This window comes from Ipomoea nil, unplaced genomic scaffold, assembly GCF_001879475.1.
Source record: "Ipomoea nil cultivar Tokyo-kokei standard unplaced genomic scaffold, Asagao_1.1 scaffold2036, whole genome shotgun sequence".
Lineage (NCBI taxonomy): Eukaryota > Viridiplantae > Streptophyta > Magnoliopsida > Solanales > Convolvulaceae > Ipomoea > Ipomoea nil.
Genome location: NW_017618464.1, coordinates 5039311 through 5066405, shown reverse-complemented (window position 1 = coordinate 5066405; position 27095 = coordinate 5039311). Strand labels below are relative to the sequence as shown.

The 27095-nt window shown below is 36.7% G+C and overlaps 7 protein-coding genes, 1 long non-coding RNA gene and 2 other non-coding genes across 14 annotated transcripts; 6 read left to right on the top strand and 4 right to left on the bottom strand.

Annotated features, from left to right (window-relative positions):
- The first annotated feature begins 543 nt into the window (after nt 1-543).
- On the top strand, nt 544-1450 carry LOC109147897 (CASP-like protein PIMP1). The gene is made up of 2 exons (XM_019295559.1): nt 544-758; nt 900-1450. Exons 1-2 carry the CDS (start codon nt 595-597, stop codon nt 1228-1230), a joined length of 495 nt encoding a protein of 164 aa, XP_019151104.1. The 5' UTR covers nt 544-594; the 3' UTR covers nt 1231-1450.
- Nucleotides 1451-4066: 2616 nt separating this feature from the next.
- Nucleotides 4067-5381, top strand: LOC109147899 (CASP-like protein PIMP1). The gene is made up of 4 exons (XM_019295561.1): nt 4067-4240; nt 4360-4492; nt 4613-4909; nt 5340-5381. Exons 1-3 carry the CDS (start codon nt 4095-4097, stop codon nt 4883-4885), a joined length of 552 nt encoding a protein of 183 aa, XP_019151106.1. The 5' UTR covers nt 4067-4094; the 3' UTR covers nt 4886-4909; nt 5340-5381.
- Nucleotides 5382-5768: 387 nt separating this feature from the next.
- On the top strand, nt 5769-7532 carry LOC109147725. The gene is made up of 2 exons (XR_002048703.1): nt 5769-5988; nt 7268-7532. It is a non-coding gene; the product is annotated as an uncharacterized LOC109147725 (long non-coding RNA).
- Nucleotides 7533-7768: 236 nt separating this feature from the next.
- TRNAR-UCG lies at nt 7769-7842 on the bottom strand. Its single transcript has one exon. It is a non-coding gene; the product is annotated as a tRNA-Arg (tRNA).
- A 1752-nt stretch (nt 7843-9594) lies between these two features.
- Nucleotides 9595-11743, top strand: LOC109148004 (DNA/RNA-binding protein KIN17-like). The gene is made up of 2 exons (XM_019295713.1): nt 9595-9871; nt 10345-11743. Exon 2 carries the CDS (start codon nt 10377-10379, stop codon nt 11577-11579), a length of 1203 nt encoding a protein of 400 aa, XP_019151258.1. The 5' UTR covers nt 9595-9871; nt 10345-10376; the 3' UTR covers nt 11580-11743.
- Nucleotides 11744-13339: 1596 nt separating this feature from the next.
- Nucleotides 13340-15699, top strand: LOC109148005 (actin-like). 2 transcript variants are annotated; one of them, XM_019295714.1, is made up of 5 exons: nt 13340-13459; nt 14070-14142; nt 14249-14642; nt 14724-15337; nt 15423-15699. In XM_019295714.1, exons 2-5 carry the CDS (start codon nt 14083-14085, stop codon nt 15486-15488), a joined length of 1134 nt encoding a protein of 377 aa, XP_019151259.1. In that variant the 5' UTR covers nt 13340-13459; nt 14070-14082; the 3' UTR covers nt 15489-15699. The 2 variants fall into 2 exon arrangements, with proteins under 2 accessions (XP_019151259.1, XP_019151260.1); XM_019295715.1 differs by having other exon boundaries at nt 13344-13459; nt 14082-14142.
- Nucleotides 15700-15962: 263 nt separating this feature from the next.
- Nucleotides 15963-23757, bottom strand: LOC109148008 (ENTH domain-containing protein C794.11c-like). Its single transcript, XM_019295719.1, has 5 exons — nt 23725-23757; nt 17221-17353; nt 17003-17125; nt 16652-16813; nt 15963-16566 (listed from the first exon to the last, which is right to left on the bottom strand). Exons 2-5 carry the CDS (start codon nt 17325-17327, stop codon nt 16074-16076), a joined length of 885 nt encoding a protein of 294 aa, XP_019151264.1. The 5' UTR covers nt 17328-17353; nt 23725-23757; the 3' UTR covers nt 15963-16073.
- On the bottom strand, nt 18106-21678 carry LOC109148006 (dolichyl-phosphate beta-glucosyltransferase-like). The gene is made up of 10 exons (XM_019295717.1): nt 21505-21678; nt 21380-21425; nt 20845-20954; nt 20580-20625; nt 19670-19804; nt 19445-19534; nt 19222-19353; nt 18999-19082; nt 18825-18889; nt 18106-18644 (listed from the first exon to the last, which is right to left on the bottom strand). Exons 1-10 carry the CDS (start codon nt 21618-21620, stop codon nt 18458-18460), a joined length of 1011 nt encoding a protein of 336 aa, XP_019151262.1. The 5' UTR covers nt 21621-21678; the 3' UTR covers nt 18106-18457.
- Nucleotides 21758-21830, top strand: TRNAK-CUU. The gene has a single exon. It is a non-coding gene; the product is annotated as a tRNA-Lys (tRNA).
- LOC109148007 (dolichyl-phosphate beta-glucosyltransferase-like) lies at nt 22323-27075 on the bottom strand. 4 transcript variants are annotated; one of them, XR_002048749.1, is made up of 13 exons: nt 26849-27075; nt 26721-26769; nt 26177-26286; nt 25923-25968; nt 25034-25168; nt 24810-24899; nt 24583-24714; nt 24364-24447; nt 24200-24264; nt 23784-23994; nt 23034-23185; nt 22835-22932; nt 22323-22680 (listed from the first exon to the last, which is right to left on the bottom strand). XR_002048749.1 is itself a non-coding variant. In XM_019295718.1 (10 exons), exons 1-10 carry the CDS (start codon nt 26959-26961, stop codon nt 23808-23810), a joined length of 1011 nt encoding a protein of 336 aa, XP_019151263.1. In that variant the 5' UTR covers nt 26962-27074; the 3' UTR covers nt 23724-23807. The 4 variants fall into 4 exon arrangements, 1 of the variants encoding a protein (XP_019151263.1); XR_002048748.1 differs by lacking the exon at nt 23034-23185; XR_002048750.1 differs by lacking the exon at nt 23034-23185 and having other exon boundaries at nt 22835-22928.
- Nucleotides 27076-27095: the final 20 nt, after the last annotated feature.

Below are 27095 nucleotides of genomic sequence, written 5' to 3'. Positions count from 1 at the left end.
TATTATATTACTCTAACGTAAATATATATTTTATTACCATTAAAAATATAAGAAAATATATGATGGCCGGATACATGTGCATAGTAATTAACTCTAATGAAATAAAATAGTACAAAATATAACGGTAAAAGTATTTTGGTCTAATAATTGTATAGTACAACTCTTTAAGTATAACATATTAAAAAAGTAAAAATGAAAAATAAAAGGTATCAACCTTTATTCACTTTTATTAGATTTTTAGATTACATTAATTTTTTTTTTTTTTTTTTTTGTTTTTTCGTGTTTAGGAACTAAATGTGGCGAAGGAAAAATTAATTCTACCGTTGTTCCCACGTACAAGTTAAATAAACCGTGTGCGTGGGAGCGCCGGAATACCTGTGGGTCCAACGTCGGAGTCTGAGTTGTATTGTCGTTGACTTTGTTGGGTGGGCCTCCAAGTCAACGTTAAGTTTAGACAGCCATTAACTCCTCCTATATATATATATATATATATATATATATATATATATATATATATATATATATATAAACACACAAGTCCAGTTTATGTATACAAGTATTCATATTGCCACGTAGCGTACACAATTTGTATGCATGGCGATCTCACCGGTAGTCGTGCTGGCCGTTAGGAGTCTAACGTTCGTTTGCCTGTTGGTGTCGCTCATCCTAATCACTACCAACACCATTACTTTACCTTCTTCCGATTACGATTGGGGTTGGGGTTCAAATATCAAGTTTAATGATATCTATGCTTTTCGGTAACCTTATATAACTTTTACTATAATTACGTATTAATTAACAACATGCATATTATATGTATAAGCAAATTAAAGCAATGTAACCATGATTACTCACAACATATATGGACGATATATGATGATTGGTTTTATTATCTGCAGCTACCTAGTTGCCACACTGATTCTGGGATTAGCGTATACTCTTCTCCAAACTGTTTTTGCCGTTATCCAAGCCTGCACCGGAAAACGCGTCGGGGGGGAGCGTTTCTGCGTGTTCGACTTTTTTGGTGACAAGGTTGTTTCGTACCTTCTTGTGACCGGAGCGGCCGCTAGTTTTGCCATGACTCGAGAACTCAAGGACGCCAACACGGATGACGGCATGGATAAATTTGCCAACAAGGCAAGCGTGGCGGCTAGACTTTGTTTAGTTGGTTTCTTGTTTGCTGCCACCTCGTCCGTCTTCTCGTCTTATGCTCTTCCTAAGAGAGCCTGATTAATTGACCAGATCAGATTGTTCGATATGATCTCTGCGTGGATTATTCATCGAATTGGCTTATGGTGTCGGATTATTTCTCATCTTCCGATGTTAATTTCTGCTCAAAACTTGCTCTATGTACCATATTTTCGTTGAAATTATTGTTCGTGTGTATTGTTTTTAGTGCATGTATGTCGTTATGTCTAAATTCTTCAACTATCGTAAACTTTATTTCAAAGGCGATCATTATTAGGAAATTCGATCAATTGTTTGGATAATATGAGTTTGACAATCTCCTCTGCGCGGTGGTGGACAAGCATTTCGTGAAGGTCACCGGAATCGCACAAGGCTGGGATGGTGTTGTTCTACATTATTTAGGGTATTGATAAGCATGAATCGAAGGAAATGACATGTTTACCCTTAGTTTAACAGAGAATTAACGGGAGGGCCAAATCAAGTAACGTTTTTGTAGTTAGGGATTAATTTAAGTAAAAATTTTAACAAATGACTTTATTTTATGAGTAAATCGTAATAGTTGAGGCCGGGACCACACATCTAGTTTAATTAGTGTAACAAGGGTTGGGCGTCGACCGGGTAGGCCGAGTTCAATTCCTCCTTAATTCGAGACGTGGCGTTGGATGTGGTTAAATGGTTAATTAATGTTCACCTACTTATTACCAATTGGTTTTAAGTAGGATATATATGATAACCGAATAGTCAAAGAACTATGTGGTTAAGCGTGACTTACAACAATCACGGGATGAGTGACCCCGTGAAAACATAGTGCAGACCCAACAATAGGTGCATAATATATTAATTGCATTATATAATTTGTATGGATTTGAGTGCAGCTTTCCTTCGGCAAGGGCGGAGCTACTCCTTGAGGTAGCCCCCCACCCCACCCCATTTTTAATAAATATTATATATATTATATTTTACTATTGTATATATTTTGTGTTATGTGAAAAATTCAAAAGTAATATTTGATAACATTAACGATCTTACTCATATAATTATATATTTCATTATATGGTTGATACTAATATCGACTAATATATAAATTTCTTCTGTAAATTCGGCCCTCCTAATTCAGATTTTCTGGCTTCATCCCTGTCCCTTGGAAGAGAAAAAATGAGGAAATTATTGGTCGTCGAAGATGAATAAGAAATTAGGGGAGGGAGTAATATATTAACTTTATGTATATAATTTGTATGTATTTGAGACTGTGTCCATAACGCAAGATAGAATATAGTCCATGATAATAACAACTGCAGCTTTCCTTTGGAAGAGGAAAAAAAAAAAAAAAAAAAAAAACCGAGGGAGATTGATCGTCGAAAATGAAAAGAAATTAGCCAGGGGGAGGGAGTATGCCGACCAGAACTCTGTCGCTTGCTTGGTCCTGCGCTGTATTTTTTTAAATCTTTTATTATTGTTTTTTATTAATTTTATTGTTGTTGATTTTACAATTAGTGGGTAGTTGACGGTTGACCAACACAATCATTAATAAAACAAAGTAAATGAGCGAAAGATTAGGTAAGAGAACATAAAGAGACTTAGAATAAGAATTGTGAGTATAAATTGTTTTAAGCTCTTCATAATTTGGATCCGTTTTACATCCAGTGAGAAGTTATTTAAACATGATAACTACTTGAACAAAAAGGAAGATGAATTTCTAAAATAAAGCTAGCCTACCAAACTCAGGCTAAATAGCGAATCACCTTGTGATCTAGGGACATAAATTGACTCTCTCAAAAGGGAGGACATAATTTAAGTCTCAATAAGAGTATTATTGACTCTTTGTACTTTAATAGGTCAAAAAATGAATACTTCATTTGTAATAGAGTTAGTACTACTAAAAACTTTTATAGTAAGAGGTGATCAACCGTCGCCACTCACCGATTAGATAGAAAATTTTCATTGGATGAAAATGCATGCTCTTACCATACCCCTATGTTGGAAAAATTAGCTTAAAATGACATAAAATGACATATTAAGTGGCTATTTTGTGGTACAATTATCAGTGGGGTTCACTTCCGATTTGGGTCGGGTCAAAGTGGATTCGGATTCTTCGTAGTAAGACGAAGAGATTGATATATTGTACGCTCAAAACAGATAATGGGTGAATGAGATATTGATTCTCAAAATAGACCCATTTAAGTTGGGAAATGAAGGGAAAATGTAGGACTTTTGTCCCACATTGGTTTGGAAACAAGATTTGCCCCCCTTATATACATGAGCTCTTTTCAAGCTTGTAGAATTGTATAACATAGAAGTTCTCTTGCGGGTGGGGTGCAAATCCAAATCCAACTAGAGGAGATCGAAAAGCCTTGATTTAAGCCTGAGCTCACCTGCGGACACTTCTGCTTCTACTCTCTTCTTTATTCCTTGTTTAGGTGCTTAAACAAGGAATCGTTTTAAGGAAAAGAACTTTGTGTTCGAACTCGTGCTAAACCTATACCCAAACACTCAACTTTTTCCTTTCCAATTCTTTATGTTCTCCCATATAATATTAATCTTTTCGTAGGATTATTATTTTTTGGGATTTTACAACCATATTACCCAACACCCTATTCCCACGCACAAGTTAAACAAACCTGATTATCATACATGCAAGTCAAGTAAACCCTTGGATGTAAGGACAGGATTCAATTCGGGTCAATGGATAAGTAAACTCATGGCCTTGCTTGCTTTCCGTGTGCGTGGGAGTGCCGGAAAACCCGTGGGTCTTACGCCGGAGTCGAGTCGTTGTCTTGGTTCCTTGGGTGGGCCTCTAAGTCAACGTTTAGACAGCCGTTAACGCCTCCTATAAAAACATTGTACACAACCCGAGTTTATGTATACAACTATATATCAAATAGTGCTACATACACAATTACAACGTTATGGCCATGTCACCGGTGGTCGTGCTGGTCGTTAGGATTCTAACGTTCGTTTGCCTGTTGGCATCGCTCATCTTAATCACTACCGACTCTGTTACTCTACCTCCTAATGGTAACAAGATCAAGTTTAATAAGATCTATCCCTACCGGTAAGCTAGCTAGCTAATTAAATCCTTTCTCTCTTAATAATATAATTACGTATTAACACCATCCATGCATGCATGCATGTATATAATTAATTACTCACAATATATATATATATCTGCAGGTACCTAGTCGCCACACTGATTCTGGGATTAGCATATACTCTTCTCCAAACTGCATTTGCCATCTCCCAAGCCTGCACTGGGAAACGCGTTGGGGGAGAGCGTTCCTGCGTGTTTGACTTTTTTGCCGACAATGTGATTAATATTACATCCATCTGTCTCATTTTATTTATCTTACTTATTGGCCTTCTTTTATCAGTTTAAATTTTTAGTTAAAATAAATTAATGTGAACGAGGATGTTTGATTTGTTGCAGGTTGTTTCTTACCTTGTTGCGAGCGGAGCGGCGGCCTGCTTTGGCGTGACTCAAGAACTGAAGAAACGGAACACGGTTGAGAAATTGTATGCAGATTTGGGAAGCAAATTGCATATGAGCGACACGGATAAATTAAATGTCCAACAGATTTTGGACGACATGGATAAATTTATCAACAGGGGAAACGTGGCGGCTAGAGTTTGCTTAATAGGTTTCGTGTTTGCTGCCACCTCGTCCGTCTTCTCATCTTATGCTCTTCCTAAGAGAGCCTGATTGATTGTTATATATATTAATTCAGTAGATTATTCATCGAATTGGCCTATATATATATATATATATATATATATATATATACTAGTTTTTTACGCGCATTGCGCGATTAGGATAATGTCCAATGTTTTTTTTTTTTTAAATAAGTACTTTAAAGTATATCAAGGCAAGATTATATTGGAATTGTTCATGCATAGATAATTGAATGTTAACTTTGCGTATTTAAATAGGTAATTCTAAGTTTACAAATGCATACGGTGAACTAACAAAAATTAACGGATAAGATAATATTTAACGGAAAAGTTAACGGATAATCATATTCATTAAGGATAAATTAGGAAATTTTAAAGACAAATTAAAATCTGATCAATCTGAGCCATTCATTTGATTAAAAAATTTGACCACCATTTTTTCTATCCATTATAGGCCTAACTCTCTTGAGCTCTTATTAGTATAGTAGATATATATGGTACGTGTCGGATTATTTCACGTTTTCTCATGAAATATCTTTTGAAATAATGTTATAACTTTTTATTATGGGTACCCATCAAGCTAAGGAGTTGTTATACTATGGACCAAAGTCGATATTGCAATATGAATCCTGGTCCTAACAACGTTACAACGTATACATTGTGTATGTTTAACATTGAGATTATGAACTTATAAAATATAACTTGTAACAACTGTGAATACAATACAAGATCATCAAATCTTAATGATTGCAGTATTTGAAATGAACTTGTGATTACAAAATAAGGTAATCAACATTGTATGCCCGTCGTATATAACTTGTAATTTTTAAAAGGTGAATTGTGAATATTTAGATCCGAATCCACCAAATAATAACATTTGGGCTTAAATTGTCATAATAAGCCCTTTTGAATGGATTTGACAAAAGAAATTAGGAGGCCTATGGATCTGTTTGGGAGCCAGCTTTCCGTTTGAAGAGAGAAACCGAGGGAGATTGGTCGTCGGAGATGAATAAGAGATTCGGCGGAGGGAGTAAGCCGACGGGAACTCCGTCGCTCGCTTGGTCCTGCGTTGTAGTTGTTGCTTCGTTACTCACCGGCGCCTCCGTTGTCCACAACTTCTTCAAACCTGATTTGGTACTCCCTTTCCCACTAACTCCTCTCTTTCTCCTGGATGATGAACTAATGCTCTTTTTGGTGAAATCGTATCAGTTTCCGTACTCGTAATGAATGTTTAATTCTGAGAATTTTGTCTGTCTTGTGCGATATGTGATTTTAATACCTCATTTTCGCATCTCACTAGCTATCTGTCCACTCCTCCTAGCTGTATGATAAAATGCGTCTTAGAGAATCTGATAAAATAACCAGCGTTATTCCATACTCAGTAGTTACATGCATAGCTTTAATCCTTGATGCATTATAACTTTCTGTTCTTGATATAATACACTGCTTGTTTAAGTAAGTTGCTAGTTAAGCTTGAGGGAAAATGGTATCTCAGAATTGAATAGCCAAATCAGTCTGAGTTGCAGGAATTGTATGCCCTCCAAAATTAGAGTTAACTGCTACTAACACCAATGACTGAAGTTGCCACTTTGGGCAAATATTGAGGAGCGGATCGGATTTGCAACCCGCTAGAATTAGAGGAATGATTGGCTACTCAACTATATTATTGAGCATAAAATGTCTTCTCTATTGAGGAAAAGCTGAGATAGAAAGAATGAAAATGGATTCTGTATAGAACATTTAAGCAGTTAATCATTACTCCAGTCCGGTAGAAGCATTGACAGGGCTAAGCTGGAACACCTAAAGACACATTAATTTCCTCCCATTAGCCTGAGTTTGATAGACATGGAATTTCTAGATGCTTCATGAATGTCTTGAGAGATGCCAAAATAGTAAAAAACAACCAAACAATAGTTATCCTCCCATAGCTTTTGATATTGCTCTATCCCTACATTCAACATTCTGATATACTTATGTTCAATTGGGGTTCATTGTCTCCGGCTTATGATTCAAGTGTACATTTATCCATCAAGCAGTGAAATTTTGATGCAAGAACAATATGAATGCTGTAGTCTGTTTCAATCTTGTAGCAGCAACCACATGTTCTTTAAAAACCTTTCCAGCAATAGTTTTTTTTTTTTCTTTTTTTTTTTTGGTCTTTCTTTCATTTTAACCAGATTCTGCACGCAAATAAGGAAGGGTCAAAGTTTGGCCATTGGTTTATACTGCTACTTTTGACACCATACTCAGAAAATTCATATTAGTCATTTAGTTGTTCGCAAATCTTTACATTATTATGGAGTTACTGAAACTCACACACTTTTTCTCTTCCCCTTCGTTACTTGTCTGTCACTCTTCTTCTTACTCTTCCTCACATTGCTTTGCTAAAACTCATGGTGATGTTGCATTGCAGACCCTACCACCAGTAGAAAGCATTGATGGGGCTAAGCAAGAACAAGAGAAGAAACAATAATTGCCTTCTCAACCATCCTTTGTTTGTCCCAGTTTGATAGACTTGGAATTGCTGGAAACTCCTGCACAGAAATGAAGTTGAATAGTATCCGCTTATGAAAGCTTCAGGTTGTTAAATATTTGATATTTCAGCAGCAGGTTTATGTACTTGGAAGAACCTGTCCAGTAACACTATAGAGACAATTTTTTATCTGTTTTTTTTTTAATTCATTTTAATTTTTATGCTTATCAATTTAATGTGATCTTTAAGACTGCAATTAATTTGATTTTTTAGTTTTCCATTCTCCGTTTTCTATTTTCAAATTAGGAAAATATATATATGTAAACATTTTTTTTTTTTTTTGTTTCTCTAGTTATACACTTGTACATTTATCTAAATTCATAAGCCACCTTCATCTCAGTTATGGCGGGCTTTAAGGTGGTAAAATATGGAAATGATGGTCGACCACAGTGGGAGTCGAACCCACGACCTTTTGATCCGAAGTCAAACGCGCTAATCCACTGCGCTATGCGGTCTTGTTGAATCCATAATCTACAGAATTTTAGAAATACATATATACAAAAGAAACCAAAATTTCCCCCCATGCTGTTTCGGATATTATTTTAAAGAGTAATGCTAGATTCTCCTTATATTATTTCCTCCCAATTCATTTTTCGTGACATGACATTATCTAATTGGTAACTAAATTTTATTTTTAATTAGTGGTTGAGAAAATTGTACTTTCCGTTCCTAAGTTATAAGATAATTGTAGAATTCATCGCTAAGTGTTGGTCATACTTACTTTTCGTCCCTTTACTGATAAAATATTATGGATGAAATTTGCAATTTTAGTATAATTCATGGAAAAAAATGTGAGCACGAAAGGACGAAAAGTGCAACACCAAAGATAACTTAAGGATGAAAGGTGAGCATGACCAACACTCAGTGACCAATTCTACAATTACTTTATAAATTATGGACGAAAAGTGCAATTTTTCCTTAGTGGTGAGTTACCAATTCATGGGCAACCAATTAATAGAAGCTACATTAGGAACATAAAATAATGGAGGGAAAATTTATGAGGGGAATAAAACATTTTCCTATTTTAGAGTGTGTTTAGAAACGCGGAAAATGATTTTTGAAATTTATTTTTCGAGTTTTCAGTATTTTGATGCACATGGAAAATCTAGTCAATGAAAAACTTTTTATGTTGACCGAAGAAAATAAGATCATTTTGACGAAAAATGACTTCCGCCAAACACACAACAAAATTTCCGGCGAAAATTAGTGATTTTTTTTTTTAAAAAAAATTGTTAATAAATAAAATTATATTTAATATTATTTTACATATTTTTATATTATAAATAAAATAATTATACTGTTTAATTATACAATTATACTCATTTTCAATAAAATGGACCAAACACACCAAGACAGCTTTACAGAATGAAACCAAACATTAAAAAGGAAAATATTTTCTGAAAAATAACTCATTTTTCAAAAATCATTTTTGCAGAAGTCATTTTCTTAATTTCTAAATGGAACTTTAAATTCTCATCTACATGGTCTTTAACAATATATGAGTTTACTATCTTTGGTTCATGTATAGCAAAAGTTGATTCATTATCATTGTCAATTTGTCACCAATGGCAACTGCCGTTTTGACTTTGTTGAATTGATGCTAATTATACTAAATAAAATATTTATTATTATTATTTTAAAAAAAAAAAAACATCCTTCGTCTTCGTCTTCTGTCGAAAATGAAGGGACAACTTCATCTTGGGCTGTCTCTCTGGCAACTTTGTCTTGGGCCGTCTCTCTGGTTATGGAGACGCCCTGAGACGTTGCATGTCACTTCGTTCCTGGTAAAAACGAATAATTTTTTTAATTAATAATTTTATTTAAAATTATTAAAAATGCAAATAAAAATTCAGGCATCGCCATGTTAGCATTTTTCAAGTAAACAGGTCACTTCAGATTGAATTGCATGAGTTTGTGTTATTCAAGAATTCAATTATATTTTTTTTTGAATTCGATTGTCAAATTTTGATGTACAGTTTAGTAGCCTATTTGAACATAAAATAATAATAATAAAAATAAAAATAAAAATAATAATAATAACAATAACAATAATAAAAAATTAATAATAATAATAATAATAAAGTAAAAATACGACTGAAAATGAGCATTCTCCTAATATAATAATATATAATATAATAATAATAATAATAAGAATAATAACCAATAGCAATAACAATATTTAATACTCCGTATTTAATAGTAATAATAGTAATAGGCAATTCCCTAATTTCAAACCCAGATTTCCATCGACGCAACCAAAAGGCCAAATCCCTAATTCCAATCCTACATTCCATCGACGCAAAATCGAACGGAGACGACGAACACCACTGACCGCTCCGGCGTCTGCTCATGCTGCCTTGCTCCGCCGTTGGCGATTCCGCGTCTCACCTGCTCCAAATGACCACGGAGTGACAGTGTGACGACCAAGTCTCCAATCGACTCCGCGCCTCGCCACAGCTCCGGTATCCTCTCCTGTCCACGAAGGTACTCGCGCCCACCCCTAGCTACGTTCAATTCCTCTCTCGTTTCTAGGGTTTCTTCACCCGTAATATCAAATCTTAAGATTCAATTTTATCTAGGTTTTTGTATTCATAATCTGCGATTCACTTAAAGTTCAGATTCTTCCATTTTATTCGTTTTGATTCTTTGATTGGTTTGATGGGTGAGGGGATTTGTATGGCACAGATTCTGCAAGTCCTAATTCTGATGTGCATATAGATTTATTAACTAACTATTAAGCTTATCTGTTTTCAAAAAAAAAAAAAAAGTTCAGATTCTTCCATTTTATTCATTTGGATTCTTTGATTGGTGAGGGGATTTGTATGGTACAGATTCTGCAAGTCCTCCTAATTCTGATGTGCATATTGATTTATTAACTAACTATTAATCTTATCTGTTTTCAAAAAAAAAAAAAAAAAACTATTAAGCTTATTTGTTGCTGCTAATTGCGCGCGCAGGGAAATCTCAAACCACTCTGATTTTCTCAATCATGGGGAAGAACGAGTTCTTGACCCCAAAAGCAATCGCTAACAGAATCAAAGCGAAGGGTCTGCAGAAGCTGCGATGGTACTGCCAGATGTGCCAGAAGCAATGCAGGGACGAGAATGGATTCAAGTGCCATTGTATGAGCGAGTCCCACCAGCGCCAAATGGAGGTGTTCGGCCAGAACCCTGAACGGATCGTGAGTGGCTACTCGGAGGAGTTTGAGGATTCATTCCTCGAACACATGAAGCGCAGCCACCGCTTCAGCCGTGTGGCTGCCACGGTTGTGTACAACGAGTACATTGCTGATCGACATCACGTGCATATGAATTCTACGCATTGGGCGACTCTGACGGACTTTGTGAAGCATTTGGGGAGGGCTGGCAAGTGTAAAGTTGAGGAGACCCCCAAGGGGTGGTTTATCACGTATATAGATAGAGATTCGGAGACCCTTTTCAAGGAGAAGATGAAGAACAAGAGAATGAGGGCTGACATCGCGGAGGAAGAGAAGCAAGAGAGGGAGATTAAGAAGCAGAGAGAGCGGGCAGAACAGTTGATGGGTGCAGCAGACGAGAACGGTTCTCAGCAGAAATTAGAACCAGAGCTCAAGCCTTTGCAAAAATCAGAGAGTGACCAGAAAATCAAGCTGTCTTTGGCCTCGTCAAAATCCAACGTTAAAGAGAGATCTGAAAGTTCAAAGTCTGTATTTGATGTGATGGATAACCGTAAAGAAGGTAGGAAAGATACTGAAAAGACTGGTAAGGGTGGTAGTGGGGTAAGCGGGGGTGGCAGCTCAACTTTGGATGAGCTGATGAGAGAGCAAGAACGGGCAAAGGAAAGGCAAAATAGAAAGGATTATTGGTTATGCGAGGGAATAATAGTGAAGGTAATGAGCAAGGCCTTAGCTAACAAGGGATACTATAAGCAAAAGGGTGTAGTTAGGAAGTTGATTGATAAGTATGTTGGGGAAATTGAAATCCTCGAAAACAAGCATGTCCTCAGAGTTGATCAGGAAGAGCTCGAAACTGTAATTCCCCAAATTGGTGGTCTTGTGAGGATAGTTAACGGGGCTTATCGTGGATCAAATGCAAGGTTGTTATCCATTGATACAAATAACTTCACTGCCAAGGTGCAAATTGAGAAAGGTATATACGACGGGAAGGTGCTCAAGGCTATTGAATATGAAGATATATGCAAATTGCACCAATGACAGGTTCAAATTTGTTAATTTGTTTTTCTATGTAGTGCTCAGTTTATTTAACCATATTTTCTGGTAATGAAAAGAAACATCTGCCATGGTTATATACTTGTATTGTATGCTTGCATTTGACAGATATGAATCCAGTGAGCTCTTTATTTGCTTCTTTTTGAAAATTGGATTTAATCAAGCATGATTTGCATGGAACTATTTTCTATAAATCACATGAAATCTTAAGGGTTACATTACATATCCAAAAAAAAAAAAATCTAAAGTTATGTCTTATGAGTTATGAGTAATCAGACATTTTCTTTCTTTTTGCCTTGCTGTAAAGCCAACTAAAGTTTTAGGTTGCCTACTTGTCTGCTTGGTAAGCTTGCTTCAAAAGCAAAAGCAAGTGCAAGAAAAATAATATAGATTGAGGTGCAGCCCATATATATGATTTATAATTTAGAATAATTTCATTCCAAAATGAAAACTTTGATGACAGAAATGTTTGAGTAGATGACAACTATTGGATGAAGGAAAGGTATAACATCTGAGTTGGAGAATATTTGCTTGCTAGGCTGTGGAAAGCTGTTCTACCCACAATTCACCTCAAAAGCCATTTTTCTTTAGGACACAACACATATGCAACTTTTTTTTTTTTTTTTCTCTAAATAATATTTTGTTGGGTGTCGTTCAGCCCTGATCGATTTGAGACGTAGTACTGTTAACTCTATAGTTAAGCATGTCATGCATAATGCAGTGCTTAGATCAACCATATTTTTCCTTCTTTTTTTTACTAAATTATTAGTAAGTTTTAATGTCATGAATAAAAATTATAAGTTTTTATTGAAAGAAATAGCAACTCTATTAATAAAAGTAGGATAATAATATATGTTGAGTCCATTACTTCTCATGTGTAATTTGCAGACTATTACAAACAAATGAAGTTTATTTATTGCATACCATCAAATAGTGATTGCGAGTTTTTCTATCTTTAAAAAAAAAAAAAAAAAAGCATGACTCTTGGAGCCAAAAACTTGAATTTTAATTTGGAAAATTGTTGATTGTGGCACGGGAGAAAACAACAAAATGCATAAATGCAGAGAGCAGCTACCACAGGATTCACAATCCATCTCCAGGTCCAAATTCTTCAACTCACCAGCCACATAATAAAATTATTATTATTATTATTAAATTACCAAACCACAAAAAAAAAAAAAAAAAAAAACATTTCTTTTGTTTTTTAACATTAAAAAAGCTTCTGCATTCATGTTGTAATAATCAATAATTTTTTATATGTAAAAATTCTTTTTCTTTTGGGTATAATTATTAGGAGAGAATAATGAAAAGCGAAATGGATATTCCTCCTTATAATATGTCACAAGAGTTTTAAATTAAGTTCCAAAAAGAGTAACTGAATTAATAGAACATAATTATTATATTAAATTATCATAATTTTAATTGCCAATAATTTTTACAATTTATCTCTTATGTAATTTGTGTACGTATTTTTATTTTTCTTTTGTCAAAAAACAAAACTCAAAATTAATAAATAAGCAATAATCCTTTTCTTGAAACTTGAAAGGAAAATTAAAATGGAAAAATAGTAAAAATGAGAGAAAAAGGCAAAAAGCCGTAGAGAGGGGGCAGGTAGTGGGGACCACAGATGAAGTCATGAACTTGATGACTAATGATGGCCCCCACGTCCGTAAGATCCAGACTGCCTCTTCAATCCAACGGTCCACGTTTGTTCTCTTTCTTCTATAACCCCTACACAGAAGCTACACAGCTAACACCAGAACTCCAGAAGCAAGAAGAAGAAGAAGAACAGAGCTCCGATTCCTTCGCGGCCTTGTCTGTCTTTCTCTCTCACTATTCCCCCTCCGATTCCGACTTCTAGAGAGGTAGCTTTCGCTTTCAATCCATCTATGATGCATTCTTTGATGGATCTATTTTTAGAAATATTGCGTTCTTGATTTTCTTGCTGCGTAATAATGGCGGCACAACAGTTAAAAGTTACTGACTTTTGAGTTTCTGCTGTGAAAATGATTGGTTGGTTATTCTTACCGCAAAGATTTTAGTTTACCAAATGTTCAGAAATCTCTTATCTGTTTCTTACAATTAGCACTGAAATTTTCTTGTGGCATGATAGTTTGGTTATACCTGAAATATTGAATTGATTTATTCATTTCTCGTTATGTATGTTCTTGGATAATCTTGTTACTTTGAAGCTGGCAAAGGACATAATAGACCTAAATCAAGAAGGCCAATAGAGTTTAACTTGAAACCTTGTGGTTATAAGCCAATAATCCGACCAATTTGGCTGGGGTTGCCCTTAAAATCTTGTTAATTGTTTATCATAGTCTAGTGTATCTATGGACTTTTTGACAAAGTTGACAAAGAATGTTGCACCGAGTTTTTTGTAGTTTGAGGTTTATGTTTGGTGGTAGAGAACCGAGATGTTGGGATTATATGACTGTTGTTTCTTTTACCGAAGCTACGATTTTCCTGCAGGAAGTAGCATAAGATGGCCGAGGCAGATGATATTCAACCACTTGTCTGTGACAATGGGACAGGAATGGTCAAGGTACTGGTCTAATGTTTGCGTTTTTTGTCAATTAAGTTGATGAGCTGCTATGTCGTTTAATGATTTTGTGAAATCCTAAAGATTGGTATGTTGGTTCGATTTTTAGGCTGGGTTTGCTGGAGATGATGCTCCAAGGGCTGTGTTCCCTAGCATTGTTGGTCGTCCTCGACATACGGGTGTGATGGTGGGTATGGGTCAAAAGGATGCGTATGTGGGAGATGAAGCTCAGTCGAAGCGGGGAATTTTAACCCTGAAATACCCAATTGAACACGGGATTGTTAACAACTGGGATGATATGGAGAAGATATGGCATCACACGTTTTATAATGAGCTTCGTGTGGCCCCCGAGGAGCACCCGGTGCTCTTGACCGAAGCACCTCTTAACCCTAAGGCTAATCGCGAAAAGATGACCCAAATTATGTTCGAGACGTTCAACGCCCCGGCTATGTATGTTGCCATTCAAGCTGTTCTTTCCCTGTATGCTAGTGGCCGTACTACTGGTAAGAATGTTTCGAATTCGTAAACATATTGTTATCTTAAAATTTGTAAACTCGACATTTGTACTTGTCGTTTGTTTTCAGGTATTGTTTTGGATTCGGGTGATGGTGTGAGTCACACTGTCCCGATCTACGAGGGTTACGCCCTTCCCCATGCCATCCTTCGTCTTGATTTGGCTGGCCGGGATTTGACCGATCATTTGATGAAAATCCTCACGGAGCGTGGCTACTCTTTCACCACCACAGCCGAGCGGGAAATTGTGAGAGACGTGAAAGAAAAGCTTGCTTACATAGCGCTCGACTATGAGCAAGAGCTCGAGACTTCAAGGACTAGCTCGACTGTAGAGAAAAGCTACGAGCTCCCCGATGGGCAAGTGATCACCATAGGTGCCGAGCGTTTCCGATGCCCCGAGGTGCTTTTCCAGCCTTCGATGATTGGGATGGAAGCAGCGGGAATCCACGAGACCACGTACAACTCTATCATGAAATGTGATGTCGATATTAGGAAGGACCTGTATGGGAACATAGTGCTTAGCGGTGGTTCCACCATGTTCCCGGGTATCGCTGATAGAATGAGCAAGGAGATTACGGCGTTGGCCCCGAGTAGCATGAAGATCAAGGTGGTGGCACCGCCCGAGAGGAAATATAGCGTCTGGATTGGCGGCTCCATCTTGGCTTCCCTTAGCACATTCCAGCAGGTTCAACTTCTACACACCCCTCAAATTTGAAACATAATGTTCAATATGCTAATTGAATTTTTTTTTTTTTTTTTTTCGGGTGTAGATGTGGATTGCTAAGGCAGAGTACGATGAGTCTGGCCCATCAATTGTTCACAGGAAGTGCTTCTAATTCTCGAAGAAAAATGGTTTTTGATGATGGAATGGGCTTCTTCTATCGAGTCAGGTTGCAGATTACCGCCTTATATTCTCTTCTACCGTTGATTTTCTGTATTTGTTGTTCACATGTTGGATGTATGAAACCTTGAGAAAGGAAAGGAGTTGATTTGGATTTCATTGTTCCAATTCTTTTATTTTTACCAACTTATAAGTTTCAACTCTCATATGATCTTCCATTATGTATCATGCTTCCTTGCTTGATGATCCATACCCTTAGTTGGACTGTTGGTTTGGTAACTACAAGGTTCCAAGTTTGATTTTCTTGGGAGTGGCCTATTGGCCTTTTTGGTTTGAGTCGGTCAGCTATGAGCAATCTAGGCTGGTTTACGTCTTTTGTCAGCTAGGGTCACAATGCGGGGTTTATTTAGTGCAGACTCTCGGGTAGTGGTTAGGTTTCCCTCGTCACCCCAAAAAAAATGGTAAAAAGTTTTTGCAAACAAAGCCTATTTACCTTCAGCAACTTGTAAATTTACAAGAGTGCATAGTTTTACAAACATCTGTATTCACCATAATGCAAAATTTGAAATTCATCCAAGATTTAAGTTGTGGAGGAAAGCAGGGAGAGTCTACTGTGACTCCCTTTCTCAAAGAATGGATGATGATCTCTTGCACTAGTTAAACCCCATCCATTTTGGTCATTTTCATCTGCTGTCTTGTGGTATTCACCATGGCTCCGACTTTGCTTGTTCAAGAACATGGTTTTGTTCTCCATGTCCCCTTCCTCTGAAACCGAGTTTTTGCAGAAATGAGAATTGCACCTCAGATACCTCTCAGAAGTGGCATCTTTCGTGCTTTCTTCCTCAGAAATCAAGTTTTTGCAGAAATGAGAGTTGCACCTCAGATACCTCTGAGAAGTGGCATCTTTCATGGTTTCTTCCTCAGAAACCGAGTTTTTGCAGAAGCTACCAAAGCCATTGATCCCGTTTGTGACTTTGCGCTCTCTGGTTCTCTCTTCCTTGAGATATGATCTGTCTTCCAGCAGCCTGATTACTCTCTCAGATTTCTTCTGAACACTTGATCCCCAATTAAACCTGCAGATAATCAGGAAAAAAAGGGTATTTAGCAGAAGAAAAAGAAACAGCAAAATATTGAAATTTTTTTATTAAATTGACAAACCCTTTTTCATCAACATATTGAAAGCTGATCATCTCTGTAATAACTTGTTCATCACTCTGGAACTCATCTGCAACACTTTCTGGTCCATGGGTGAGAAGATATTCCAACAATGTCAGAGCCTTATAGGACTCTCTCCAATTCCTTTTGCTAAACTTCATCAGCCTGCATCCAAAAACATAACCATTAAAATCTTCAAAATTTTCCATCCATTTTTGCAAGAAAGAGGAGAGAATTGAAACAAAAACCTCTTGATGAGCATGCAGAAGAATAACAGTCGTTCTAAACTCTAAAGAATATGAACTAATAAGATTAATAGCAAAGACTAGTTCTAAACATCTTAAAGAACAACACCTTTTGTGCAGAATATCAACAATCCTCCAATAATCATCCACTTCAAAGGCTGCCCGCGCAATCAGTCTCATCGCCTGCACATTTGCTGCACCCAAATCCCCATTCGTCGCCTCTTCTGTCAATCTTTTCCTCACCATCACAAGATCAAAACAACATCAGATGTTTTCCATATCAAACCCGAAAGGACAAGCAAAAGTTGGCTCTAATGAAGAACTTACATCTCTGTAGGGGTAACATCTGTTAAGGCCAATCTTGCAGTCTTGATCTTTTCCCTGAGGAAAAATGAAGCTTGTCTTTTGAATTCATGCAAGAGAGGAGCATCCATGGTTGTCTGTTTTCTTTTTCTTTTGCCTACATTATATATACCTGCCAACAGATTAACTGAAAATGGGAGTTCAAAAGGTTGACTCTACTGGCGTAAGATGGAACTACAACTACTCCATTAACAACATTAAAGAAACATCTCAACTACTTTGTAAAGTGGATTTGCGTATGTAACAAGGAGAAGATAAGGCAGCAATTTGGATTAGGAACCTTTCAACTATTGACAAAAAAGGTTCAAATGACAAAAGCCGACAGAAATATTTTACCAACAGGTAACACGAGATTTGAATATTGAATTCTATCGAGCTGCTTTGTCTTTTGGTAAATGTTGTTATTCGAAAGGTTTAATTTACACGGCATATTAATTTCAATCTTTGTTTTATAATTGGGGACTGACCATATAATGTTTGCATTATATTGTTGATCAATTGCCTGCATTGTTTGCTTCTAGAAACGTTAGGCTACAAGGGACCAAATGTAGCAATCATCAATTCCATGGAGTCAAATGTATGTAAATTACTATTTGCCAAACAAATTTCAGTTTAAGGGCACCATTCAACCAAGAGTTATCATCATCACCATTATTAAATAAAATTTGAAAACTATGTTTTAACATTCACCCCTATTTAAGAAGCATATCAATCTTCTTTAATAAATGTAACCACAAGTGGGTCAACTATACACAAGTAGACAACCTAGATTGGTTTATCTCCTTGTGATCCATTGCCAGTTAGGGTCACAAAGCAAGTTTCACCCAATGCAAACATTCGGATGCGAACTTTCTTAAAAATCAAAATGTCCCACCATTTTAACTAATGAAAGTTGCACTAGATTTACCTTGTGTAAGGTTAAAACAATTAGTTATAATTGCACTGATGTTTTATGTTTTTGACATTCAAATTACAAACTTGTAAAATATTTCGCTATAACCATTCCAAAGACTCAAGGCTTTGGTTTTTCTTTTGACCCAATGAACCAATTACATAAAGTGAAACTGTTGAGTGATGCTCGTACGGGAACCAACTCAGTTACCAGAATAGAATCTATCTTGCCAGTCAGTTGGCTGCTGCAATGTCATTCCAAGACTACAAAACTCTAAAAACGAACCTGGTGGAGAGGCGACAAAAAAGCTCAAAGGTAAATTTCCCAAATGCCACTTCTATAACCAAGTGACATGATTGCCAACTCCCATAACATATTGGGGATGCTCAAAAGGTTAACCTTTGAGCCGGGGATTTCAGTCCAATTTACGGATATCTCAATGACAGGAATGTGGAACCATTTGCATAGATAAACTAGTTCAACATCAAAGCACCACCTAGGGAAAGGTTGTTTGATAAGTTACTCTTTACAAAAATAAAAATAAAAAATCAAATTATAAGAGATGAAAAGCAGGGGGGAGAAAGGTGAAGGGGAAGAGGAAGAGAAAATTTGAGGGAAGAAAAAGCAACCCCATTGAAAGAAAATGTCAATATCACAAACTTTTTAAAGAAAATACCTTTTCAAGCGCATGGTTAGGAAAAGTTTCCTGGCAGCAGCTCTGGTAAACATCTTGAACCCACACTGAAATTAAGTAGTTTCAACTAAGTGAAGGGAGAAGCCAGAATATACCCACTAGTGTGAGAGGGGTATTAGCGGAAAGGCATAGAACTGTTTGCAGAGTATAAGATACCTGAGTATCACGGATTCCAGGTCCAGCAGCTAAGAGAACTACAATATGGAAACCTTTCATTAAGAAATTCCGGTACCACTTCCTCTGAAACGTAGCACAAAAAATTTCAGTAATTTGAAACCACATACCAAAAATACAAAATAAAACAAAAGAGAAGAAGAGGAAAGTCACGAAAAGATTAATAAACTCAAAATGATTAGTGCAAGAAATTAATAAACTCAACCGTTGCAAGAGCCTTCTCCTCGAGATGTGCCCGAGAACCAAATGCAGCCACTGAGACATCTGAAATTTTTAATGACGAACCGCTAGCAGCAGAATCTCCAAACTGGCGTTCCTTTCTAGCAACTGCAAGAATCTGACTTGCAAACCATTAGGTGATATTTCTAACAAATAGTATACAAAAAGGGTGAACTATCTAAGCTACCAATAAAAAATACGTCACCAACCTGATTTTCTAACTTTTCTAGATCATCTATCTTTGTAGCCCCATCAGCATCAAGCATTAGAAGCAGCGCACCACGTGAGTGAATCATTCCCTGTTTTCACAGTGTTTTCGCAGAAGCAACTGTCTTTAATAAATTGTAAGAGATAAAGACTTTCATTTTCCATATCAGAAGAAACTTTTCTGAATGAGCAAAATAAAAAATGAAAACATGCAAAGATTGGCTCACTTTTCTTATGGCTTCCCCCTTTCCATGATTGCTATCCAATAGAAGGACTCTCACATTTTCAACTGTGTGCCTCTTCACAAATTCAAAAGCTACTCTTTGTGTTCCATCAGCACTTCCATCATCAATTATAATCACCTGTTCATGTATTAATCAATTAAATTTCTAGAAAAACCAAAGCAAGAGCAGATCGCAGACATTGCTACCCCTATCAGCCTATCCTCTCTTCCAAAAAGAAAAGACGAATGTCATGAGAATGAGGTCTTCTTAGGACTTGGGAGTAATTATTTTCTTTCTTTGGCAAGATCTTGAATCCTTTTTCTCTTGTCACTCTCTATTTTAAATTCTCCCTCTCCCAAAGCAAGAGTTAAAAATCTCTTCATCGGGGAGCCTTCAAGTTCAAAGAACACTAAAAATGAAGACCGACTATCCCACACTCCAGAGAGAAGGAAAAAACAGAACCAGATTACATGTTAACTGAACATTTCTTTTGTTTATTGACAATTTCATCAGCCAACTTGAGTCACTGGCAAAAGTCCACAGACACATTTGCTTCAGTCATTTCCATCTCTAAATATGTCCTTTAAGTAATACTTCACCTCTCAACTATATCAATCACAGATTTTATGGAAATAAAAAAAATTTAAAAAAAATTATTAGTACCCATACATCTTATGCTGGAAGAGGTGTTGCCTTATTAGATATCATGGACCAGGAAGAATCAAGGTCCAAAAGCCACCAAACTAACTGAACTCTAGTTGTTTTATGCCATTTTCAGTCCTTAGAGGATTGAGGAAGACTTGGAAAGGATGAAAATATCAGAATGTTACTTGTATCATGACCCTTCCATAGCTAGTTCACATTATGCATTTAAATAAAAGCAAAATAGACCACCTTTTATTTGTATCTATACCTCATATGTAAATGATTTGTCCTTAGCAGCTCGCCGCTGAAGATAACTGAAAATAAAATCCGAAATCATGATGTTTTTAGATATGATTACTGCACCTGTAATGCTTTAACGTTCTTTCAAGACAGTTATTGAACAATATTCAACACCTAAGAAACATATCATTGATTGGAAAGCATATGAAATGCCATTCATAAGACACTGGCTCTCTTTACAGGATTGCAAAAAATTGTTTGTCCTACAAAATTAGTAAGCAGGGTTTACATACTTCAGTGTTTCTTCAAGAGCCACAGGAAGCCTATTCTCTTCATTGTAAGCAGGAATTATCAATGACAAATACTTTTCGGCAGGATCCTTATAGATATGTGGACAGCGGACCTGCAATAAATGCTTATATGATTAATTTTAATTAGAGCACTGTCTATTATAATTTGAATTTTGAACTGAATACAATAAATTTAAGAATATGCTCCACATGCAACTCTACATCCAGGATGCATCAGTCCATCCTCTAACGTTAAGTTCCATAGTTACTGCCATGAAAACTATCACGTTAAGAAACACCTTGACCTCAGGACAGCAAACAACATATATATCCCTATTATTCTTTCCTAACCAACCTATGGTTTCAGCTCAATCGTTATCCTCAGAAAGCACTCCGATTAGGCAGTTTGCAAATTTTTGTTGGCGTTTCTATCCAGATTGACATGGCATAGTTCACCTAACCTATCAGAAAACTCATTCATCCAAATCTCTCAAACAGATAATTAAAAAGGTGTTCCGAGCATTTAAAGCATACTAACCCGTTTCAAAGAATTCGGATCTTCAAACACAGGAAGAGCTTCACAACTGCAAATCGAGAATTCATACGACAGAGAGAAATCTAAACAAAAATTGAATGCAAAATTAGGGTTTATAGAAAGCGCACGACATATGGAATTTTCTTCTGCATGTTTCGAGAAAGATCGCGCTTGGTAATCCAACTGCAACAACTAATGCTAAGATGAGCAGCAGCTCGAAGGGTGTCCCCCAGATTGCATCCATGTTTTTTGGCGTTGAGAATTAAGTGGATCGCCTAACTGAACAAATCATAACCAGGAGGTTTAGCAGTTGGGGACTTGGGGTACCACTCGATAATCAACTCAACAACTCTATGAATTTTATGGGCAAATGAATAAAAAGCCCGTCTAGCTCAGTTGGTAGAGCGCAAGGCTCTTAACTTTGTGGTCGTGGGTTCGAGCCCCACGGTGGGCGTGTTTGCATTTTTAATGGCCGGGCCGGGCCCGTCTTCTATGAGTAGGATCGATAAACTAACATCTAACCGGCCCGTTAGTTTTGTGGGCATGGTCTTGGTCCATATAGTTCCACACAATAATTTGCGGATGTTTTAAGTTGACGTATTTGAACAAGAAAAAGAAGAAGAAAATTGACTAAATTATCTTTTTTGCAAACTAAAAATTTACGTTTATTATAATTTGCACTAAAAAAATATCTGATCATAATTAGTTGTGATGTTCCATCTTTTTGAGGAAAACAACTTATTATTAAATCATTAGCAAGACAGCTAACAAGAAAATCAAGAAGAATATAAAACCATTCCCCGCAACCTGCCACAGAACAGGCCTCCCTAGCAACAACATGGGCGGCACAGTTCGCAGATCGCCTAACACATCGGAATTCAACATCGCCAATTGCCGATGCTAATTCTTTAATATCATCCACTAGAAAGCCATAAGCCAAATTAAATGAACTAGAAAGAAGAGCATTATAAACAAGCTGAGAGTCTATCTCTACTACAACATCACCCATGCCCGTGTTTTTTAACAAGCTTAAAGCCTCTCTCAAACTCATTGCCTCGGCCTCCTTGATGCTATACGTTCCAGGCACCCGCATGTTCTTCGCGGCCAGAAAAGCTCCATCATCCCCACGTAGCACCCAACCATAACCCATTGGGCTGGCTGGCAAATTTATAGTAGCATCCGAATTCAGCTCCATCTTCCCTACTGGCGAAGGCATCCAACTTGCATTATTATGGTGTACAGTTTCGTCCGGCTGATGAGGCCCCTCTTGGGCTTGTCTCCAGCTTTCCCAATAATTCAAGGTCCTACGTAGCACAACATTAGCATAAGAAACAACCCCATTCCAAACACTTCCATTCCTACTTGTCCAAATACCCCAACATGCCATCACATATTTTGCTAGCAAATCACAACTTAACATCTTAACATTATCAAAAAACCACTGCGAGACAGAATTACCATGTTCAATGTTGTTCACTGGAATCCCAAGCTTAGTCCAAAATCCCAGCGCCTCTGTACATGTAGCAAACATATGCCTTGCACTCTCGCCCTCCTGCCTACACATGTGACACATTAGTGAGCAATATACCCGCTTAGAATTTAGAGCATCGCATGTTGGCAAAAAGAAATTTGCTAGCTGCCAACCAAACTGTCGTACTTTAGGTGGCACATCTAAATGTAACCACAAGCCGGTGAACTATACACAAGTAGACAATCTAGGCTAGTTATTCTCCTTGTGGTTCATTGCCAGTTAGGGTCACAAAGCGAGTTTCACCCAAAGCAAACCTTCGGATAGTGTTTGCAGACTTCCTATAAATCAAAATGTCAAACATTTTAATTAATGAAAGTTGCACTAGATTTACCTTGTGTAAGGTTAAAAAATTAGTTATAATTGCACTCATGTTTTATGTTTTTGACATTTAAATTACAAACTTATAAAATATTTCACTATAACCATTACAAAGCAACAGTTATGCCATGGACCCGGGTCCAAAATACACAATTTACATACTGAATGTTCACAACATTCAGTATGTAAATTGTGAACATTTAGTATATAAAATTGTGAACATTTAGTATATAAAATTGGGAACACTTAGTATATAAAATTGTGAATATTCAGTAATATATAAAATTGTGAACATTCAGTATGTAAATTGTGAACATTCAGTAGGTAAATTGTGTATTTTTGGACCTGGGTCCACCTTTGACAGAATAATTTGCCAATACAAAGACTCAAGGCTTTGGTTTTTCTGTTGACCCAATGAACCAATTACATAAAGTCATAAAGTGAAAATGTTGAGTGATGCTCGTACGGGAACCAACTCAGTTAGCAGAATAGAATCTACCTTGCCAGTAAGTTGCTGCTGCAGTGTCATTCCAAGACTACAAAACTCTAAAAACGAACCTGGTGGAGAGGCGACAAAAAAGCTCAACTGTAAATTTTCCAGATGCCACTTCTATAACCCAATGACATGATTGCCAACTCCCATAACATATTGGGGATGCTCAAAAGGTTGACCTTTGAGCCGGGGATTTCAGTCCAATTTACGGATATCTCAATGACAGGAACGCGGAACCATTTGCATAGATAAACTAGTTCAACATCAAAGCACCACCTAGGGAAAGATTGTTTGATAAGTTACTCTTTACAACAAATAAAAAATAAAAAATCAAACTTCAAGAGATGAAAAGCAGGGGGGAGAAAGGTGAAGGGGGAAGAGGAAGAGAAAATTTGGGGAAGAGGAAGAGAAAATTTGAGGGAAGAAAAAGCAACCCCATTGAAAGAAAATGTCAATATCACAAACTTTTTAAAGAAAATACCTTTTCAAGCGGATGTTTAGGAAAAGTTTCCTGGCAGCAGCTCTGGTAAACATCTTGAACCCACACTGAAATTAAGTAGTTTCAACTAAGTGAAGGGAGAAGCCAGAATATACCCACTAGTGTGAGAGGGGTAGGCATAGAACTGTTTGTAGATTATAAGATACCTGAGTATCACGGACTCCAGGTCCAGCAGCTAAGAGAACAACAATATGGAAACCTTTCATTAAGAAATTCCGGTACCACTTCCTCTGAAACATAGCACAAAAAAATTCAGTAATTTGAAACCACATACCAAAACTACAAAATAAAACAAAAGAGAAGAGGAAAGTCACAAAAGATTAATAAACTCAAAATGATTAGTGCAAGAAATTAATAAACTCAACCGTTGCAAGAGCCTTCTCCTCGAGATGTGCCCGAGAACCAAATGCAGCCACTGAGACATCTGAAATTCTTAATGACGAATCACTAGCAGCAGAATCTCCAAACTGGCGTTCCTTTCTAGCAACTGCAAGAATCTGACTTGCAAACCATTAGGTGATATTTCTAACAAATAGTATACAAAAAGGGTGAACTAATCTAGGCTACCAATAAAAAATACAAGGTCACCAACCTGGTTTTCTAACTTTTCTAGATCATCTATCTTTGTAGCCCCATCAGCATCAAGCATTAGAAGCAGCGCACCACGTGAGTGAAGCATTCCCTGTTTTCACAGTGTTTTCGCAGAAGCAACTGTCTTTAATAAATTGTAAGAGATAAAGACTTTCATTTTCCATATCAGAAGAAACTTTTCTGAATGAGCAAAGCAAAAAAGAAAACATGCAAAGATTGGCTCACTTTTCTTATGGCTTCCCCCTTTCCATGATTGCTTCCCAATAGAATGACTCTCACATTTTCAACTGTGTGCCTCTTCACAAATTCAAAAGCTACTCTTTTTGTTCCATCAGCACTTCCATCATCAATTATAATCACCTGTTCATGTATTAATCAATTAAATTTCTAGAAAAACCAAAGCAAGAGCATATCCCAGATATTGCTACCCCTATCAGCTTATCCTCTCTTCCAAAAAGAAAAGGCGAATGTCATGAGAATGAGGTCTTCTTAGGAGTAATTATTTTCTTTCTTTGGCAAGATCTTGAATCCTTTTTCTCTTGTCACTCTCTATTTTAAATTCTCCCTCTCCCAAAGCAAGATTTAAAAATCTCTTCATTTGCCAACCTTCAAGTTCAAAGAACACTAAAAATGAAGACCGACCATCCCACACCCGAGAGAGAAGGAAAAAACAGAACCAAATTACATGTTAACTGAACATTTCTTTTGTCAATCTTTTGTTTATTGACAATTTCATCAGCCAACTTGGGTCACTGGCAAAAGTCCTCAGACACATTTGCTTCAGTCATTTCCATCTGTAAATATGTCCTTTAAGTAATACTTCCCCTCTCAACTATAATCACAGATTTTATGGAAATAAATAAATAAAAATTATTAGTACCCATACATCTTATGCTGGAAGAGGTGTAGCCTTATTAGATATCATGGACCAGGAAGAATCAAGGTCCAAAAGCCACCAAACTAACTGAACTCAAGTTGTTTTATGCCATTTGCTGGAAGACTTGGAAAGGATGAAAATAACTGAATGTTACTTGTATCATGACCCTTCTATAGCTAGTTCACATTATGCATCTAAATGAAAGCAAAATAGACCACATTTTATTTGTAACTATACCTCATATGTAAATGATTTTTCCTTAGCAGCTCGCTGCTGAAGATAACTGAAAATAAAATCCGAAAATCATGGTGTTTTTAGATATGATTAGTGCACCTGCAATGCTTTAACATTCTTTCAAGATAGTTATTGAACAATATTCAACACCTAAGAAACATATCATTGATTGGAAAGCATAAGGCACTGGCTCTCTTTACAGGATTGCAAAAAATTGTTTGTCCTACAAAATTTGTAGGCAGGGTTTACATACTTACTTCAGTGTTTCATCAAGAGCCCCAGGAAGCCTATTCTCTTCATTGTAAGCAGGAACTATCAATGACAAATACTTTTCAGCAGGATCATCAATGATATGTGGACAGCGGACCTGCAATAAATGCTTATATGATTACTTTTAATTAGAGCACTGTCTATTATAATATGAATTTTGAACTGAATACGAGAAATTTAAGAATATGCTCCATATGCAACTCTACATCCAGGATGCATCAGTTCATCCTCCAACCTTAAGTTCCATATTTCATTTCCATAGTTACAACTATCAAGTTAAGAAACACTTTGACCTCAGGACAGCAAACAACATATATATCCCTATTATTCTTTCTTAACCTATATAGCTATGGTTTCAGCTCAATCGGTATCCTCAGAAAGCACTCCGATTAGGCAGTTTGCAAAATGTTTGTTGGCGTTTCTATCCAGATTGACACGGCATAGTTCACCTAACCTAGCAGAAAACTCATTCATCCAAATCTCTCAAACAGATTATTAGAAAGGTCTTCCGAGCATTTAAAGCATACTAACCGGTTTCAAAGAATTTGGATCTTCGAACACAGGAGGAGCTTCAAGATGACTGCAAATCGAGAATTCATACGACAGAGAGAAAGCTAAACAAAAATTGAATGCAAAATTAGGGTTTATAGAAAGCGCACGCGTGATTGAATCTTCTTCTGAATGTTTCGAAAACGATCGCGGCTGCTAATCCAAATGCAACAAATAATGCTAAGACGAGCAGCAGCTCGAAGGCTTTCCAGATTGCTTCCATGTTTTTTGGCGTTGAGAATTAAGTGGATCGCCTAACTGAACGATCATAACCAGGAGGTTTAGCAGTTGCGCTACGCCGCTACCACTCTAAAAGGTCGTTAATGAATTCAAATGGTCTACAAATTTCATTGGCAA